The sequence below is a fragment of the Apodemus sylvaticus genome, chromosome 7 (genome assembly GCF_947179515.1).
Source record: "Apodemus sylvaticus chromosome 7, mApoSyl1.1, whole genome shotgun sequence".
NCBI lineage: Eukaryota > Metazoa > Chordata > Mammalia > Rodentia > Muridae > Apodemus > Apodemus sylvaticus.
Genome location: NC_067478.1, coordinates 84,311,469 through 84,324,005, shown reverse-complemented (window position 1 = coordinate 84,324,005; position 12,537 = coordinate 84,311,469). Strand labels below are relative to the sequence as shown.

The window sequence follows — 12,537 nt, the reverse complement described above, 5'->3', positions numbered from 1 at the left end:
AGCCCTGGGCTACATAGTGAGACTATAATCTAACAAACGAGATAACATCCACCAAAGAAAACAAAACCCCAAACAACAACAACAGCAACAGCAACAGCAACAACAACCAAATGAGTGAGGAATACACAGAAGACTTAGGTATGTAAGAGATGACCAAGTGAGAACAGTTTGTTACCCAAAGAAAAATAATAGAGATAGCACAGAGTAGAGGACACGCAGCACAGATAGCTGCTCCCCCTTCCTCCTGCCTCTTTGGAGGGCGCTGGCGAGCAAACCCAGGGCCTGATTCATACTAGGCAGGCTCTCTCTTACTGAGCTGTACCCCAACCTTCGCTCTCCTAGCAGTCTCACTGCCCCACTGGCTTCTGCCTCCTAACTGCTGGAATCACAAGTGTTCAGCACCACGCTTGGCTTCATGTTAGTCTTCAAATAATGAAAGATTCAGAGGATGGAGAGATGGCTCAGTAGTTAAGATGGCTTGCTGATTTCTAGGGGACCTGGGTTTGGTTCCCAGCACAAGCATGGTGGCTCCAGCCCTCTGTAACCCTAATTCCAGGAGATCTGATGCTCCTTTTGGACCTCCTTGAGTACTGGGCACATAAAAACATGAAGGCAAAACATGCCTACACATAAAAGAAAAGAAAATGTCTACAAAAATGAAAAAGGCAACTAAAAAACATAGCCTTTGCTATTTACTGACACTGTTGATTTTGCAGGTATCGCTGAGTGACCATTGCTGATGTAACTGTTGCGTGCTGCAGAAGTTCCCGTCTCCCTCGTGCTTTCTCTTTACAGACTGGTAGATGCAGGGCACACTATGCTGTCTACCCTAGCTTTTGTCATAGAAAACTGAAATTGCCTGCTCACAGTGTCTCTTGTTACTTTCTTTTTTAAATAAAAAAAGAAAACAACAACAACAACAAAAAAGAAAACCCAAAACCCCCAAACAAACAAAAACAGGGCCTCACTATTATGTAGCCCTGGCTGTCATGGAATTTATAGACCAGAACTGCCTTTAACACACAGAGATCTAGCTGTGTCTGTTTTCCAAGAGGCGAGCACTACCATTCCAACTTGATAAAATCCTTTTTTCAAATAACTTTGTCTTTACTGTTATTCAAATACTGGGATTTCGTTTTCTGGTGTTAGGGATCAAGCTCAGGGCTGAGTTTGATAGACAAGCACTGTCACTAAGCTACATTCTTAGCCGTACGAACAGTAGTTGCACTCTGAGAAAGGGTCTCACCATGTAGCTCAGACTGGACTTGAGCCAGCGGGTAACTTAAGCTGGTCTTCAGCTCTTGATCCTTCCGCCTAAGCCTTGAGCCATGGCCTTAAGAGTGCCACCCACCTGGCTGGATTCAGTCAATGTGTTGAGTCATGCATCCCAGGTTGGTCTCAAGCTTCCTATGTAGCCAGGCAGGACTCCAAACTTCTGATCTAACTACCTCTCAAGAGCTTACATTCCACGCTGTGGGCCACAGGCCTGGTTTATGCAATTCAGGGAATGGAGCCCAAGGCTCTGAGTGTGCTAGGCAAGACTTCTACCAACTGAGCTACATCTCCAGTCCCAATTCAATCCTTTTCCTAGAAAACAAAAACGTGTTGGCAGCTGAGTATGGCTCGACACATGAGGTCAGTGGATAACTTGCAGAAGTTACATCTCCCCTCCTACCGTGAGTATTTCAGGGGTTGAACATGAGGTTTGGTGGCAAGTTCCTTTACCCATTGAGTCATCTTACTGGCTCCATGATATAGCCCAGGCTAGCCTCAAAATCATGATCCTTCCACCTATGCCTCTGCAGCATTTCCTAATAGTATATAACTAAGCAGTGTAGTTTTTTTCCTTCCTTTTTTTTTGGGGGGGGGGACAGGGTCTATGTAGCTCTGGTTGTTTTGAAATGCATTCTGTAGCCCAGGCTGGCTTCAAACTTAAGAGATCCACTTGCCTCTGCCTCCAGAAGGTTGGGATTAAAAGTGAGCCACCATACCCAGCTCCAGGCAGTGCAATCCTTAATGTGGCATAAAATATATTTCACGTTCTTCTCAACATGCTATCGTCTTACCACTGTCCCCTACATACTATCTCAGATGTACTAGTGTTCTTCCAGAATGCCCACTAAGCCAGAATCCCAGAAATTTAAGGGATGTGTGTTACCTTTTCATGTCAGTCTTCTTGCTACAGAGCCAAATATGATCCTGACTCTTGTAGTGGAAATTTTATCTAGATTGAAACACTGCACCCCACAGGGAAGCTCCTTATGCAGGAAGGTAAACAACTTAAAAGTTTCAGAAGTCCCTGAAACTGACCAGATTCACTAGGCTTCTCCCTGCCAGAGTTAATAATGAAAGTTAAGAGCTCCTCAGATGGAAGGAACTGAACTGGAAAGACTTCTAGATCAAACCATTACCCGCCTGAAGTTTTAGACTAAATGAGACCAACCAACTCATTATCAGCCTGGCAAGAACACTTTCCAACCTGCTGCAGTATGCTGTAGGTTTCCCAGCGTCTGTTAGCCATGTGGCAGTGGGCCTTGGTGATGCCATTTTGAGTCATTTTTGCTCATATAAGTAACCCCAATAGAATTCATTTGTTTGCCAAGTTAGACTTCAGTGGTATCCTTATTTGGGTCTGTCATGAAATTCCTATCTGGGGTAAGTAAATGTGTGTTGTATCTCCTCATGAAAAGTTTTGTCACACAATACTTATTTTTTTTTGATTTTTTGTTTTGTTGTTTTTTTGGTTTTTTTTGGAGACAGGGTTTCTCTGTATAGCCCTGGCTGTCCTGGAACTCACTCTGTGGACCAGGCTGGCCTCGAACTCAGAAATCCACCTGCCTCTGCCTCCCAGAGTGCTGGGCCTATTTTTTTTTTAAAATGTATATGAATATTTTTGCCTACATTTCATGTTCACTATGTCCAGAGGCCAGAAGAGGGCACTGGATCCCCTGGAACTTGTTAAAGATGATTGTTAGCTGCCATGTAGGTGCTGGGAATTGAACCTCTGGAAGACCAGCCAGTGCTCTTAACTGATGTTTCTTCTCTTCAAGCCTTGACCTTTGGCCATCCAGTTCCACTTCCCCTGCTGGCATGCCCACTTTTTTTCCTCCATAGAATAGCTTACATACCCTACTCCATTCTTGAATCCTCTAAGTAACCTAGACTGGCCTCATACTCTTAAACCTCCTACCACAGTCTTGAGGTTTTCTTTAGGTTATCTCTGGAAAGCCTGTTTTGGTTCATCTTCTCAACATAGTCTGGGTTAACTTCTTTCAAGTTTATCTTCCACTGTCCTCATCATACAACCAGAAAGAGCTCTCAGAACAGGGAACAAACAGTCTTCAACAGGTTTCTATGCTTAGGAAGTACTCAGATCTTAGCTGTTACACAGAAACAATTGAACTACAATGAAAATCAAGCAATCAGTATTCACAAATCCCATGAAACTCCAAACAGTTCTCTGCTAGGGGGCAAGGTACGTGGAAGCGATATGGGCAGGAAGCCTGGTGAAATCCAGTGATCGATACAAGCAGCCCACTGCTATTTTAATCTAAGAAAATGCAGACACACAGTGTGAGTCACAGAGGTGTTGTGGGGAAGAAGGAAATAGTAGAAAAGACTGTCTTCTGCTGTGACTGTTGCTTTAAAAAGGAGCATTACATAGTACAACCCACTTGAGTTTAGGTTACAGCAGGCACGGCTGAATTCTTTGTTGTGTTTTTCTTCTGATTAGCTTTAATAGTCATACACTACATGGAAAAGAAATTCACCTAAATTGTCATAGAAGTATCTCTACAGTCCTTTGCTATGCAATTTAAATGGTGGGATACTTCCAGAAACAGGTGGTTTTAGTTCTGATCACTTGTGTTCCTTTGAACATTACTTTATATTTCAGAAAAGGAGCAGTCTTCATAAAGACCCTGCTGCTCAGAGAAGAGCTACAGTTTCTTCATTAAGGTATAGAAGCAGTGTTTGCAGGATGTAATTGTGGGATTAAAAGGACAAAAGCTAAACACTACTGTACTGTGGGCCATATGACTTTCTCTAAAGATTAAGAATGATTAGAATCACACCCCTGAGCCAACCAGAGACTGCAGGGTTTGCAGCAGGGGCAACACTGGGTCAGTACCTCTTCTAACATCCTCAGGAGTCGCTCCACAAGACAAACTGATGCTAGACACTATTTTAGCCACTTAGACCCTTGGATGACACTGCTGTAACTGTTAACTATCTAATGGATCTTGCAATGCTATAAGAACCACAAAATCAGATTAATACTGCATCCCAGCTAGATTATTTTTTAAAGAGATAGGATCTGTCTATACAGTCGTGGCTGTACAGGAACTGAATGTGGCATGCCAGAATGGCTCTGAACTCAGAGACCTCCCTGCCCCTGCCTCCTGAGCACTAGGATGAGAGAGAGGTACATGCCGCCAGACCAGACCATCCTGTTACCTGGGTCCTTTACCCTGCTCTACCATCAAAGGTGTTATAATCATGTGTCTAAGAACGCTGCCTTTTTCCTTCTTGAGGATGCAAATATTCAATTTGAGAAGTGCCATCAACATCTTTACAGAACTGTTGAAAAATAATTTAATTTTTTTTTTTTTGTAATTACTGTTTATGAGACCAGGTCTCTCATTGCTCAGGTTGGCCTTAAACTCCTGCCTCTCTCCCATATGTCCTTGTGGGACAAAGTACCATTACACATTTAGGCTGGCCTTGAACTCTTCAACTCAAGTGATTTTTTTCCCCCCTGAGATAGGGTTTCTCTGTGTATCCCAGGCTGTCCTGGAACTCACTCTGTAGACCAGAAATTCACCTGCCCCTGCCTCCCAAGTGCTGGGATTAAAGGCATGCGCCACCACTGCCCGGCAACTCAAGTGATCTTATGTCAGTCTCTTCTGTTGTTGGGTATATGCACTATACCTGCTTACATTTTTGGCCTCTTTTTTAGAGATAAGAGTTCGTTGTATAACCATTACTGACCTGAAACTGTGTAGTGAGCCTCCCAACTCTACCTCCCAACTACTAGGTTTACAGATATGTGTTTTGTTTTGTTTTTGTTCTTTTGTTTTTTTTTTTGTTTTTTTTTTTTGGTGGGTGGGTGAGACAAAAGTTTCTCTGTGTAGCTCTCTGACTGTCCTGAACTTGCTCTGTAGGGGTAGATCTGGCTGGCCTCAAACTCAGAGATCACCTGTCTCTGCTTCCTGAGTGCTGGGATTAAAGGTGTGTGACACCACTACTGCCCGGCTTTGAATTTAAACCTTTGAATTAAAATTTTAATCATCACAAATTCATGTACCAGGTTGATATATTCACATCTGCTTTTCCTAACTGCAGGTTAAACAGACATACACTTAATCCTGTATCAATATAACAAAGCCAAAGACAACTCAACTTACTATCAGGAAATACTATGACTGTGCAGCATTTGACAGAGAAACACTGCTATTTGACACCTAGTATTTTATTCAGATAGCAGTCCTATTACACATGGTCCAAGAACATTCAAATAAGAACTCAAATGGGAAGTTAAAGATTGGTCTTCAAACATCATAGCCAACAATGCCACGTTTGCCTATGATCTCTCCGACAAAAAACCACATCCACACCTCAGTGGCCACCAAACCATTCAGCACAGCTTCCTGGAAAAGAAAAAAAGCACAAATTTTAAGGTACTTTAAAAACAAACAAACAAACAAACAAAAAAACCCAACACATATTTGAAACTGTTCTCTCTCAGGATAACAGAATATAAGGATGTCATTTAAAACTACAGAAGAGTTTTAGCCCAAGCTAGGAATTACTGATATTCAATGTTCAACTTCTGAGAGCCTTGAACTGTCAATTTTGTTAGGCAAACGGTCCTGAGCTTATAAACTGTTTCAAAGAGATCTTTAAAGGCCTGAACTGGCTTAACCCTTTCATTATTATTTTATGAGACAATTTATGGGTCCTAAAACAACCCACATCCTGGAAGTGGCTCACACATTAGACAGAGAATTCATAGGAAGGCTTCTCTCTGAACAGATACTTCTGTCTAAGATGAGGGCTCTGTTTTCTTCCTCTTTCACTATCATTTGGTTTAATTTTTTCCAAGTACTCAGTATCCATTTTATGTTCCTGACCAACAAGAAAAACAAAAACAAAAAACAAAAAATAAAAGCAAACCACACATGGCTCTAGAAAGAAGCATTGTTTCAGGTAAACTCTAGTCAGGGAAAAAAAATTTCTATAAACAAAGTGGACCCTTTTACTACTATCAATAAAGGCATTTTTGGAGGTCATTTTCCTCATTCCTAATGAAGTCCTCCTGACTGTCACCCTGTCCCAGGCAAAGGTTCTGGCCACAGCAGTTACTAGGCATCAGGCGTACTTAAAAGTCAAATTTCAATTCTTATAGTCTTTAATCTACATGAAATCTGAAAACCCAGAATTTGGCATTTTTGTTCTTCCTAATAACTTGAGATGTCGTTAGCTGAAATGGAGATAATTCTAGGACTAAAAAGAAAACAAAGCCCGAGAACTATGTCATCATAAATATTTGCTGACATTAGGAAGGAAGGTGAGGTTCCCAGTTATCTGGGACACTCACCTTTTTGCTCCACAACAACAACTATACCAAGACAAAGAACAGCTGGATTACTTCTATCCAGATGACAAAATGAGAAAAGAAAATCTTTTCTTGGCAGTCAAAAAAGATAATCTCTCATGTTGCAGTTTGCCTTATTGGAAAATACATACATTAATCAAAAGAACTGGAAATATCCCCAGGGAAGCTATTTTTCAATCACAAACATACTTTTCCATTTAGCACGTAGTTACCTTAACTGTAAGGTGTTTGAAGCTACCAGTTTTAGCACTTTGAATTATTTTTTTCATACTCTGAATAGCTGTAGGGATTTCACCAGGGGTTGGGGGAACCAGCTCAACCTTGGCGTAGTGCCAAAATGTGGCCAATCGAGGCTTCGAGTAAGTCACAGCAGCTGGAAAACAAAACAAAACAAAACCCCAAGATGAACTCACTAGAGATGGAAAGCAGCAGATGTGCGGCTGGACACAAATATTTACTCATGTATCACATCCACTTGAACTAAGTGTGCACCCAGTGTGAAGTCAGAGCTGCTGCTCCCTGGTAACAAGAGGCTTTAAAGATGCAGAGCACCTGTGTCACAGGACGCTCGGCCAGGCAGGAAGCTCTAAGCCATTCATTATGTCAGGACGCACTAGTGGCCAGCTAGTACTGTGACTCATCTTTGAATGGCAAATCTAATTAAGTGTAAAGTTACTTATAGCTATATTTGCAAAGAAAGACAAAAGCATATTTTTCTTTGTAGAAACACCAGATTTTGAAGAGAAGGAGTCCAGAAGGGGAAGAAGCTATGTAGAATAGCATTCTTTTAATGCTATTAAGATTGAGGCTCATCACAGTATTGGCCACAAGTCCAGATGGAATTATACCAATTAGCATCCATTCATTTTTGGTATCCTTAGCAATATGTGCTGGCTTAAATCTCTCTTACCAGAGTGCAGCTGCTCCCCTTTCAAACAGTGCACTTGATACATATAAACTTTACATGTAGTGGTAAGAACAATCAAAACTACAATCTGCACTGGGTGGTTGGTGGTGGCTCATGCCTTTAACCTAATCCCAGTACTAAGGAGGCAGAGGCAGGCGGAGCTCTGTGAGTTCAAGGCCAGCCTGGTCTACAGATGAGTTCAGGGACAGTCAAGGCCTCACAGAAAAACACTATCTTGAAAACCAAACCAAACCAACCTAGAATTGCTATTAGGCACATATTCTTTGATGGAGTCACTATTTCAAATCAGCGAATTTAGCAGAAGCAAAATTAACACAGGGTCTGGGGATGTAGCTCAGTGGTAGTACATGTACAAGATCTTGGACTGAAGTTATAGCAGACAGAGACAGAAACGAATATAAAAACAGAGATGCATGCGAGGGAGCAGGAATCTGATGCTGCTGGATTAGAATTATATGTATGTACATAGAGGGGCACAAAATCAATCATGCACGCAGTCATTCATTTTTTTTCTAAACAGGTTTTCTCTGCAGCCCTGGCCATCCTGGAACTCATTCTGTAGACGAGGCTGGCCTTAAATTCACAGAGATCTACCTGCCTCTGCTGCCACCACTCGGCTTATTTATTTATTCGATTTCAAAGATTTTTTTGGGTGTGTGTGTGTGTGTGATTTTTTTTGGAGATGGCTCAGTGGTTAAGAGCACTGACTGCTCTTATGAAGGTCTTGAGTTCAAATCCCAGCAACCACATGGTGGCTCACAACCATCTGTAACAAGATCTGATGCCCTCTTCTGGAGTGTCTGACGTCAGCTACAGTGTACTTACATAATAAATAAATCTCTTACAAAATAACAACAAGAGCACTGACTTCTCTTCCAGAGGTCCTGAGTTCAATTCCTAGCAACCACATAGTGGCTCACAACCAACTGTAATGGGATCCGATGCCCTCTTCTGATGTGTCTGAAGACAGAAACAGTGTACTCACATACATAAAATAAATCTTAAAAAACAAAAAAAGGATTTATTTTGTGTATGAGTGTTTTGAGAGTTTGAGGCCAGCCTGGTCTACAGAATGATTCCAGGACAGCCAAGGCTACACAGAGAAACCCTGTCTCAAAAACAAAAGACACACACACAACCAACCTACCAAAACTAAAACCCCAAAAACCAAAAAGGAACCTCTCAACTGGAAAATGCCCTGACCGGTTTGGCCTGTGGTGCATGTTCTTCCCTGGTGACTGATGTGAGAGGATCCATCTCACTTAGGGGGTGCCACTCCTCCCCATGTTACTGCCTCTGGGCATGGTGGGGTTTTTGTTGTTGTTTTAAAGATTTTATTTATTTTATGTATGTGAGTACACCGTCACTGTCCTCAGACACACCAGAAGAAGGCAATGGATCCCATTACAGCATTACAAATGGTTGGCTGCTGGAAATTGAACTTAGGACCTCTGGAAGAGCAGTCAGTGCTCCTAATCGCTGAGCCATCTCTCCAGCTCAGTCATGGTGTTTTAGCACAGCAAATGAAACTAAACTCAAACACCCGTCCACTGAGAGGACTTTGAATGGACTATAACAGCAAAGAACAAACCCAGAACCTAGCCAGTAATTTGTGAATTCCACTGTTTAATAAAAGGACCCAGAGCTCCTTGAAGAAATGGCCAAGGCTAAGTAAGCCTGGGCAGAGAAAAAGATGACTTATCACATAGAACCAACAACTAAGAAGGCATACCAAAGGGGGCAGGCAGAAGTACCACAGACTACCAAGGCTGGCACAATCTCAGCAATAAACAACATAGAATTAGATACAAGAAGTATGAAATAAATTTAAAAGAGCCAGTGCAATGTACAATTGAAATAACAGACAAGGGGGTGGTGGTGGAGAGAAACAGTGTAGAGACAGATCTTTCTTATAGAATTCCACTTAATATATGTAGAAAATGGCTGGGCAGTGGTGGTGCACGCCTGTAATCCCAGCACTCTGGGAGGCAGAGGCAGGCAGATTTCTGAGTTCGAGGCCAGCCTGGTCTACAGAATGAGTTCCAGGACAGCCAGGGCTATACAGAGAAACCCTGTCTCGAAAAATCCAAAAAACCAAAAATAAATAAATAAACCCACGTGTGTGTGTGTGTGTGTGTGTGTGTGTGTGTGTGTTTGTGTGTAGAAAATGGACTCACCCAACAGAAAACCCTCCTGCTCTGGTTACTTGCTTGTAAAGAATAGGTATAGACACACAAGGCTGTTCACTACTAGTATGTCACTATAATGTTCTTTTCTGAGGAGTGGGTGGATAAAGGTAAGGTGTGGAGTTGCTGAGAATTCCAGGAGAGGGAGGTGTGCACATGAAAATTACTAAATTTATTACACAAATGTATGACCACCAACCCCCCCCAATAAAAACAGGTACAGAAAGTGCAAGCAGTAGTTTTATAGTGGAAGGCCATGTTAGCTCAATAGATGGGCACGACTATCACAGATCTTTTAATACCTCATTAAGGTGCACCTTCTCTGTGGTTCTTGTTCCTTTTTTGTTTTCTTTTAAAGATTTATTTATTTATTTTCTATGAGTACACTGTAGCTGTCTTCAGACACACCAGAAGAGGGCATCAGATCCCATTACAGATAGTTGTGAGCCACCATGTGGTTGCTGGGAATTGAACTCAGGACCTCTGGAAGAGCAGTCACTGCTCTTAACCACTGAGCCATCTTTCTAACCCCCATGGTTCTTGTTCTTAGAATCCCTAATTCCAGGCTAATCATCAGAGAAACCCAAGATAACCAGTTTGAAGAACATTCTTCAGGATATGTAGGCAGACACCTCCAAGTGGCCAGATCATGGAAGTAGAGATCAGATATAAGAAAGGGGAGACTGGAGATAGAGTTTTAAGTCAACACCGAGATTGGGACATAGGCTCAAAAGATATGAATAGAGAAGCAGGTGAAACATAAATAAAATTTACAGCTTAGTTACGGGGAAGAGAAACAAAAGCCAAACAAAAAACAAAAAAACACAGACTTTGACCTTTCTGGGAGAAGTATGATAATAATTACTGACTTCTTTCTTTAAGCTACATGCCCTGGGGAACTGAAAGATCTAGCCAGTAGTCAGTATCAAATACTTTAACATTCAGCCTGGGCTGGAGAGATGGCTCAGTGGTTAAGAGCACTGGCTGCTCTTCCAGAGGTCCTGAGTTCAATTCCCAGCAACCACATGGTGGCTCACAAACATTTGTAATGGGCTCCAATGCCCTTTTCTGGTGTGTCTGGAGACAGCTACAGTCTACTAATATACATACAGAAAATAAATCTTTAAAAACAAAACAAAACACCAGCCTATGCTGTAGAGCAAAATCTACTTAACATTCTGTCTCATCAGAGCCCTCATTTTTCAGTATTTCTGGAAGAACAAGTTATTTTACAATTATAACAGTGGAAAGGGTTTACATTGTTTAATGACCAATGTTTACCTTGGTATTGTCTTTCATTTTGGATTTTATCAATAAAACTAGTTTTAAATTCCTGAGTACAGGCTACCTGAAAGATACAGCTGGGAAAATATTCCCTATGAAATATTAAAAATAGCACCTCAAACCATCAAAGCCAAATATCAAGGCCGTTTGGTTGTGCTGCTTTAAGAACTGTGGCATGTTGCTGGGAATCAGCTAATGATTTTACTAAAGAAATTCTTTGGAAAACAGTTATTGGCAGCCTCTGGTTCCGTAGGAAGGAATCCGGTATTTATAGACTCTGGCACTTTAAGGGAGAAAAAAATTACTAAATATCCAAACACAGCAAACAGGTTCGAAAGCTCAAAATTATAAGTTTTTAAAATTCCACTTTCGAGAGCTGGAGAGATGGCTCAGCGGTTAAGAGCACTAATTGCTCTTCCAGCAACCACATGGTGGCTCACCACCATCTGTAATGGGATCTGATGCCTTCTTCTGGTGTGTCTGAAGACAGCTACAGTGTACTTATATAAATAAATCTTTGAAAAAAGATTCTCCCTTCAGTTCACAGTTTATAATCAAATTTGAACATTTTGAAATCGGACCTTCAACTACTTAATACAAAAAGGAGGAAATGTAAACTTAATCTCCTGCTTCAGAGATACAAATAATTTTCTATTCAGAAGAGAACTGTATCGATTGAATATACTGCTCAGGCTTGCAACTAGTCAGTGCTTATCTGAGAGACCGCTGTCTGCCAGAATTTCCAAACAAAACCCGACGAATGCCAAGCCAACGTTCTGAAGACGACTGCTGACAGGCATCGCTTTCTATACTGACTGGGGAGGGGATATTCATCCCCACGTCTTTAATTCCCTTCGTCAGACGCAGAATTCTCTAGGATCTGACCAGGATGGTAAACAAACATAACTTTCAAAGATCTCTCGCCGTTTTTTAAGTTTTCCGATGACTTTCAAATACTTCGCTGAGACCCAGATCAGCTATGCGGGCTGATGTGAGACCTCTCCCGTTACCGTCCTCCCCTCCCAGCTCTCCCAAGACGGTAAGGGGGCGTCTTAGCGTTCACGGCGGACTGAGGCTGGGCAGAATCGCACCGCCCACCCACTTCCCGGCAGCGGTTAGACCCAGCAGTTTGTGCGCCCTAAGCAGCCGGGGGCAAGCCAGGCGAGGCTGCGGCCTTACAGTTGCCTCCTGGAGGCCCTCCCGACGCCCTCGGGCCCCTAGATGCCGCAGCACACACCTTCCCCACCCGAACTTCCCCCAGGCCGCACTCACCGGCCACCATCGACGGTGCCTTCTCCGCGAAGTTACGGATGAACTTGGCCATGGTCTAAGGTGGAAGGTAGGTCTCCCCGAACCACCCGCTGAATGTCACCCCCGGAAGGACCCGTCGCAGGACCCCTTCCCTACTTCCAAGGTAAGGCTGCCCTTCTCTGTGCCTGTTCAAAATATATAGGTATCCCTTTCCTGTTTATGGCATATCATTAGTCAATTTATTTTGTTCAGCACAAGTAAAAACGCAGATA

General features: G+C 42.4%; 1 protein-coding gene across 1 annotated transcript; it reads right to left on the bottom strand.

Moving 5' to 3' along the window:
- Positions 1–5,452: 5,452 nt before the first annotated feature.
- On the bottom strand, positions 5,453–12,405 carry Atp5mg (ATP synthase membrane subunit g). Its single transcript, XM_052188499.1, has 3 exons — positions 12,287–12,405; positions 6,829–6,989; positions 5,453–5,648 (listed from the first exon to the last, which is right to left on the bottom strand). The coding sequence occupies exons 1-3, from the start codon at positions 12,336–12,338 to the stop codon at positions 5,550–5,552; spliced, it is 312 nt and encodes a 103-aa protein (XP_052044459.1). The 5' UTR covers positions 12,339–12,405; the 3' UTR covers positions 5,453–5,549.
- Between the last annotated feature and the right edge of the window lie 132 nt (positions 12,406–12,537).

Excerpts from the sequence above, each read along its gene's own strand:
- Atp5mg (XM_052188499.1), bottom strand. The coding sequence starts at position 12,338 with ATGGCCAAGTTCATCCGTAACTTCGCGGAGAAGGCACCGTCGATGGTG. Across the intron at positions 6,990-12,286 it reads GGCACCGTCGATGGTGGCCG|CTGCTGTGACTTACTCGAAG; the intron begins GTGAGTGCGGCC and ends TTTGTTTTCCAG. Across the intron at positions 5,649-6,828 it reads TCAAACACCTTACAGTTAAG|GAAGCTGTGCTGAATGGTTT; the intron begins GTAACTACGTGC and ends TTTCTTTTCCAG.